The 7,500-nt window shown below is 46.1% G+C and overlaps 1 protein-coding gene across 1 annotated transcript in view; it reads right to left on the minus strand.

The window, feature by feature from the left end:
- The window catches only part of LOC115808732 (F-box DNA helicase 1-like), a 17,647-nt gene extending 16,150 nt beyond the window's left edge, over positions 1-1,497 (minus strand). The window contains exons 1-2 of the mRNA XM_030770192.1: positions 1,343-1,497; positions 1-110 (exon numbers count right to left, since the gene is read on the minus strand). The exon at positions 1-110 is cut by the window's left edge and continues 7 nt beyond it. Of these exons, the coding sequence (XP_030626052.1) occupies positions 1-110; positions 1,343-1,497 (265 nt within the window). The remainder of the gene's footprint in view (positions 111-1,342) is intronic.
- Positions 1,498-7,500: the final 6,003 nt, after the last annotated feature.

The following is a 7,500-nucleotide window of genomic DNA, read 5'->3' on the forward strand; positions in this document are numbered from 1 at the left end:
TGTTGAGGAGAAACTGCTTGTTCTCCTTCACGATGTGGTTCTGCTGTAGGAGAGACTTCACCTCCTCCACGACATCATGCTCCTGTTGCTGGTAACGGACATACCGCTTCCTCCAGGCCAAGAACTGGGAGAGAAAATCACCACTTCAGGCCAGAGCCGAAATCCAGCCCCACAGAGCCAAGGTCCTGCAACTTTTCATCTCAACCAACGACAGAACCTGTCTGATTGGCTGAAGAGGACGGGATGGGATTTGACCAGGGGTGAATCTTCGATGAACTACCACCGGAGTTAGAAAAGACACCGCGGTCTGTCGGACAACTCATCCCGACATGTCCGGCGGCGGCGCAGAGGCCGTAAACAAAGACGGGGGAAGCGCGGAGGTCTGCGTGCCAGGCTAAGGCTAAATCTGCACCGGCAAGCGCTACCTAGCATCTTCCTCGCCAATGTACGGTCTCTAGCGAACAAGCTGGATGAACTAGGGACTTGGACCCTCACACAGAAAAGGCTTATGGACTGTAACCTCATGTTCTTTACAGAAACATGGCTAAACAATGATGTCCCAAACAACGTGGTGGAACTAGAGGGGCGCACGGTCCTCAGGGCTGACAGAGCTGCAGTAGCAACAGGTAAAAGCAGGGGTGGTGGTTTATGCATCTATGTGTATAAATCATGGTGCACTGACTCTGCTATTGCTGACACTTATTGCTCTGCTGATCTGGAATACCTGATTATTAAGTGCAGACCGTTTTATGTACCTCAAGAGTTCTTGTGCATCATTGCTGCTGCAGTTTACATACCACCGGATGCTAATGCTAAAGTAGCCATGAAAGACCTCAGTGCCACTATTAGCAAGCTTCAATCACTGCATCCAGACGGGGCCTTTATTGTTGCTGGGGACTTCAATCACTGCAATCTTCGTACTGTGCTTCCACGATTCCATCAGAATGTCTCATGCATCACAAGGGGACATAAAACCTTGGATCACGTATACACTAATGTGGCTGACGCCTACAAAGCCACTCCCCTCCCCCACCTGGGACAGTCTGATCATCTTTCATTGTTCCTGCTTCCAAAATACAGCCCGGTCATCAAACGTGTGAAACCCACAATGAGGACCATCAAGATCTGGTCTGAGGATGCTGACTCTGATCTTCAGAACCAATTCCAGCACACAGACTGGAGTGTGTTTGCTGCCCATGCCACCACAAACTCTCAGACCGACACTGATACATATACAAACTCTGTCTTGGATTACATCAACAAGTGTGTGGACAGAGTGACAACACAAAAACAAATAAAAGATTTCCCCAATCAGAAACCCTGGATAAACAGAGAGGTTCACCTTCTGCTCAAAGCCAGAGATGCAGCCTTCAGGTCTGGTGACCGGGAGGCTAACAGCTCAGCCAGGGCCAACCTGAGGAGGGGAATCTCCAAAGCAAAACACCAATACAAACAGAGGATCGAGGAGCACTTCAACTCCTCGGACCCCCGGCGCATGTGGCAGGGCATACAGAACATCACAGACTACAAACCACCCAGTACTGTGCCCCCATCCAGCTCGGCCTCCCTCCCTGACGAGCTCAACCACTTCTACGCTCGCTTTGACCGGGAAAACAAGGAGGTCACCCTCAAAGCAGATCTCCCCCCTGGTGAACCGCCTCTCTCACTTTCCAGCTCTGATGTCTGCACCACCCTGAGCAGAGTGAATGCGCAGAAAGCAGCTGGTCCTGATGGAATACCTGGCCGTGTGCTCAGAGTCTGTGCAGGGCAGCTGGCTGGGGTCTTCATGGACATTTTCAATCTGTCCCTGGCCCAGGAAGTTGGCCCCACAAGCTTCAAGACTGCCACCATCGTGCCGGTGCCAAAGCACTCCACTGCTACGGCCTTGTATGACTTCCGACCAGTTGCACTCACCCCCATCAATGCAAAGTGCTTTGAGAGACTGGTTCTAATGCATCTCAAATCCTGCCTGCCCTCTACCCTGGATCCCCTCCAGTTTGCCTACTACACCAACAGGTCAGCGGAGGATGCCGTCTCCATGGCACTCCATTCTGCCCTTACCTATCTGGACAGTTCCAACTCTTACGTCAAAATGCTGTTCATTGACTTCAGTGCAGCATTCAATACGGTGATTCCCTCCAAGCTGATCTCCAAGCTTAGCCAGCTTGGTATTAGCACATCCCTGCGCAACTGGACTCTGGACTTTCTGACTAACAGACCCCAGTCTGTTAAATTAGATTACCTCTCCGTTAGATTACTTACGACTGCGTCCCTGTGCATGGTTCCAACACCATAATCAAGTTCGCAGACGACACCACGGTGGTAGGCCTGATCAGAGAGGACGACGAGACAGCCTACAGAGACGAGGTCGAGCACCTGGCTGCGTGGTGCGCCGACAACAACCTGGCCCTTAACACTCAGAAGACCAAGGAGATCATTGTGGACTTCAGACGTGCTAGGAGCAAAGCACACGCCCCCATCTACATCAGTGGAGCTGTAGTGGAGTGTGTACCTAGCTTCAAACTCCTGGGCGTCCACATCTCTGACAATCTCACCTGGTCCCTGAACTCCTCCATCCTCATCAAAAAGGCACAACAGCGGCTTTACTTCCTGCGGAGCCTTAAGAAAGCTCATCTGTGCTCCAAGATACTGGTGGGCTTTTACCGCTGTACCATTGAGAGCATACTCACCAACTGCATCTCAGTGTAGTATGGCAACTGCTCCGCAGCAGACCGTAAAGCTCTCCAGCGGGTGGTGAAAACTGCCCAACGGATCACCGGCACCCAACTGCCCACCATTGAGAACATTTACACCAAACGCTGCCTGGGCCGGGCGAAAAGCATCATCAAGAATGCATCCCACCCTAACCACAGACTCTTTACCCTCCTCCCATCTGGCAGACGCTACAAGAGCCTCCGCTCCCGCACCAGCCGGCTCAGGAAGAGTTTCTTTCATGAGGCTGTGACCCTGCTGAACTCCATACCACAGCGCTAGCTTTATTTGCACTGCACTGCACTATCTGTACTTTATGCACTGTTCTGTACTATATGCACTGTTTCTGCTCCTTTTGCACTGGCTTTTCCGCTCATGCTGTTCAGAGTACCCTATTTAAACTGTACATAAACATACTGTATATATTTTGTCTATTATGTCTATTCAGCCTATACATATACACTCCTCTGTCTACTCTGTCAGCTTCATCTCTGTGTATAACATTATTAATATATATACATGCACATATCAGTATATATTGCTCACCACTGTCTATAATTGCTGTATATACTGTATCACCACTGTCTATAATGCTGTATATACTGTAAGATATAACATCACTACTGCAGTACTCACTACCTCCACTTACCTGTAAATAATACTGTGCTTTTGCACTTCTGGTTAGATGCTACTGCATTTCATTGGCTTTGTACCTGTACTCTGCACAATGACAATAAAGTTGAATCTAATCTAATCTAATCTTGACACCCCTGTTCTGAAGTGACATCTATGACCATCAGCCCTGGTCTAGAGTGACATCTATGACCATCAATCCTGGTCTAGAATGACATCTATTGACCATCAGCCCTGGTCTAGAGTGACATCTAAGACCGTCAGCCCTGGTCTACAGTGACATCTATGACCGTCAGCCCTGGTCTAGAGTGACATCTATTGACCGTCAGCCCTGGTCTAGAGTGACATCTATGACCGTCATCATGCCTCACAACACAAAGAAAGCAGCGCAGTGCTTCCTGTTTTCCCCCAAACTCACAGCAAAATCAACCTCTTCCCTTCAGTCACTCATAATCGTTAATTCCAAACGTTATAGTCTCAACATGTATTACAAGACACTGAGTGTTTTACCCACAGCTCAACAGGTATAGCACTGTAAAAGCCTGACCTCTAGTGGCTAGAGGGAGAGTGGCACTTGTCAAGACACATATATGTGCAAACACAGGCAAGTGAGCTCCAGGTGAACGTCTCACCTGAGGGCAGACGATGGCTGTCCTCCACTTTTTACAGACAGCGCTGCCATGGCGATAGAGCTGACAGACAGGCAGGTAGGCCAGCACAGTTCTCAGTAAGTCTAGTGGCAGGTCGTTAATGTGAGCCTGGGAAGAGTAGGTGGGGTCTGGGGTAGGAGTGTTTTCAGTACGCTCCTCCTCCTTCACAGTCACAGTCACAGATCTCTCTCCTGGCTGTCCGCGCTTTGGTGTGCTGGGGAAAAACTGTGTGATTGTCCTCTGGCTGGGATCAGATGCTGTGTGTGTGTGTGTGTGTGTGTGTGTGTGTGTGTGTGTGTGTAAGGAGAGTAGACAAAGACACAACGAATTTTAGCTCCAATCTGATGTATATAAAACTGATTCTCCACTGAGTTCTGACTCCTGCTTAAAACAAACTAATCTTGCCATTTTTTTTCCAGACAAACCATGACATAAGCATAATGCCCAGATGTACCTGCCAGGGATTTTCGCGCACGTTTTCCACTCCTTGGAGTCAGAGGAATGTCTGTGGTCCCGTCTGAGGAAAGCATACACACATACATATAAACATTCACACACACACACACACACACACACACACATTCACACACACACACACTCAGTACATATATATATTCATTAAGGATTGTAAGATTCACCGATTCGCATCGGCGCATTCCATAAAAGTTCACGATGCCATTGCCCCGATTAAAAAAGTGTGCACGGATACAATTTGGGATGAACTTGCGATGCATCGTTTCAAACTAAATTGGTAAAATCTGATTTATTTGTATATAATTATTAGTAGAGGCCCTATGCCTTTATTATTTAGAAATGTGACCAATAATTTGCGACCAATATTTTTATGTTTAGATCAATTCCTCCTCTCTGAGCTGTTTCTCAAGCGCGCTCTCTTATCTCCACTGCAGTTAAATCTCTCGGCCAAGAGTCGTGCGAGTCAGAGTCTGTTAAAGGAGAACCCATGAAATAAAGTCAAACTGTCTGGACCACACTGAATTGCATAGCGTCATATTCTTTTGCATCACATCGTATCGCGTTGAATCGCACCGTGTTGAATCAAATCGCGTCGAATCGCACTGCATCGCTGTAGGGGTGAGACATATTCTATCGAGTTAGTAGTTGGTTCATATGTATCTTCAATGTATGGGGTCACTGGCAATGCATCGAGATGTGTATCACATCGGCCTCAGTGATGGAGATGCACATATACTTATATACATATACATATACATATACATATACACACAAATGCTCACCTTCTGTCCTAGGTCTTTTCTGTGTAATCTTTGGACTCTGGGTCTCTGGTTCAGACTTCACTGAAAGATCACACACACACACACACACACACACACACACATTACAGAAAGCCTGTCCACTCTGTAGTGCTAGCCCCGGAGACATCTGTCCAACCGCTCAAACCCAAATTTATTATAAAGTCATTATAAAGTCATATTGATCTGTCTCATCCTCCTAACTAACTGGACAGACTGCCTTTTCTGTCAGTAGATAGTGCACAGATATGTCGGACGTGAAGTAAAAATAAAGCAAACCCATGAGTAAACCACAGTTAGGGAATTATCCACAGTTAACTCACATATGATTCACAATCATTTCAAAACACCAATCATCAGTTATGTCTCTACCGTAAGTATAACTTATAGCGACATATTCCGGTTATGTCTCTGTCGTAAAGGATACCAAAGGACACTGTAAGAGGTCATTGGTTATATTGTAGGCTCGTTAATCATTTACCGTCGTTTATTCTGAACGCGTAAATCAAACAGCGAAACAGTGTATCGGCGGGAGTAACAAGCCGTTTTCTCTGTTCAAAGCTCACCAATGGACCCTGGACGTGGAGACTGATAAAGAAACGCAGCAACTTCAAAAAAAAACCCAAAAAACCTCAGATTCAGAGGCTGACTGTGGAGTTATATAAATAATAAATAATAATAATAAACACATATGAATCAATTTTAGACTCCCTGCACTGTATCCCTCCTCACGATGACCGCGCTGCCTACTTCATTACGCAGCCATGCGCTCGGCTAAACGGCGCTTTCATAAACAGTCCAGGACGCAGTGCGTAAGCTGTCAGTAACCTAGCGTCAAACTCCACTCAAAGCCAAAAAGCCTCATCCACCCCCAAAAGTCACATTCATTCTGACGCTGCAGCGAGTCTGTGAAAACACTGATCCTCCGTATCATTTTCCAGGACGCGGCATAACAGGAGCGATTGATAACATGCCACTGTGACATCATTTCAGTGCTGAGGTGGCGTGGTGGAAACCCTGTGTGTTTGGAGCCTTCATTATAACTTTTCAAAGATAAATGGTTTATGGCGGGCTATTGGCGGTGACCAGTCTTTAGTTTCTGCGGTTTTCCTGCTGACTGTCCGCCTGTAGGCTGTTTGAACATTATTACTGTGTGGTGCTTCCTCTATAACTGTGCACTTATTTTTATGATGTAATTTTATTCCCTCTATGACCGGTACAACGTATGTTTTTTTGTGATATTTGTTGTCGATATTTTATGTTATGGAGCTATCGACCCACTAACACTCCACTCTCCTATTTTCCTTCAACATTCTTACATTTCCATCTAGTCCACTGCTGAATGCGGTGGTATTTATTCATCAGACGATTCCTTATGGCTATGAGCTTGGTTTGTATTCTGCCAGTCTTGGATAAGAGCGTATGCTACAAGACAGCTGTGAGTTTCGCCCGCAAAATCATTTGAATTTCTGTCATTTCCATGACTGTTCTGAAAGGGGTTAAACCGTTGCTTATCAGTCGGAGGCGAACATTTTTGTTGAGTGTGTGGTACCGCTGACTGATGCCATTTAACATATCCCACAGGGTGACGACTGTTGTTGACCGTTTTAACTTATACTGCGCACGGATTGATGGCTTGAATTTTCCCGCTCTTCAAAAGCACAGAAGTACATAGTGAAAGCAAAACTAAAGCTACGCATTTTTGCAACTCAGCAAAGTAATAACATTGGACTATGTGGAATTACATTAACTTACCCGTACTCTGATCCATGGTAGCGGTTCTGAGGTCGTCAACCGTGACGCGATTATCGATATTCAAATACCTGAACTCTCCCAGCGCTTAAAAGTTCGGAATGTGTTGGAGAATGTGTGAAGTACAGCAACACAGACTGTCGTTAACTTAACCGCCAGTGGTCATGTGGGATTTAGGGCGTTCCCACGGCCCTCCAAGCTTTTAAAAAGTCTCCAACAGGAAAACAAGGGCATGCCCCACAACCGTGTGTAAAACCTAAGCGTATCTTAACCGTGTGTGAAATCTGACCATATTTTAACCATGTGTAAAAAAAAAGCTTTAGTATATTTTTGCTATACTATACTTTTTTACCGTATGAAAAACCTCAATATATTTCGAAAGAATCAACAGAGGAAGGACACGTGTGCTGAGACTAAAATCTGAAAATTTCATTTATTGAACAGATTTCACATTCACTCCAACATAAAAAATATTCATATAG

This window comes from Chanos chanos, chromosome 3, assembly GCF_902362185.1.
Source record: "Chanos chanos chromosome 3, fChaCha1.1, whole genome shotgun sequence".
NCBI classification, from domain to species: Eukaryota; Metazoa; Chordata; class Actinopteri; order Gonorynchiformes; family Chanidae; genus Chanos; species Chanos chanos.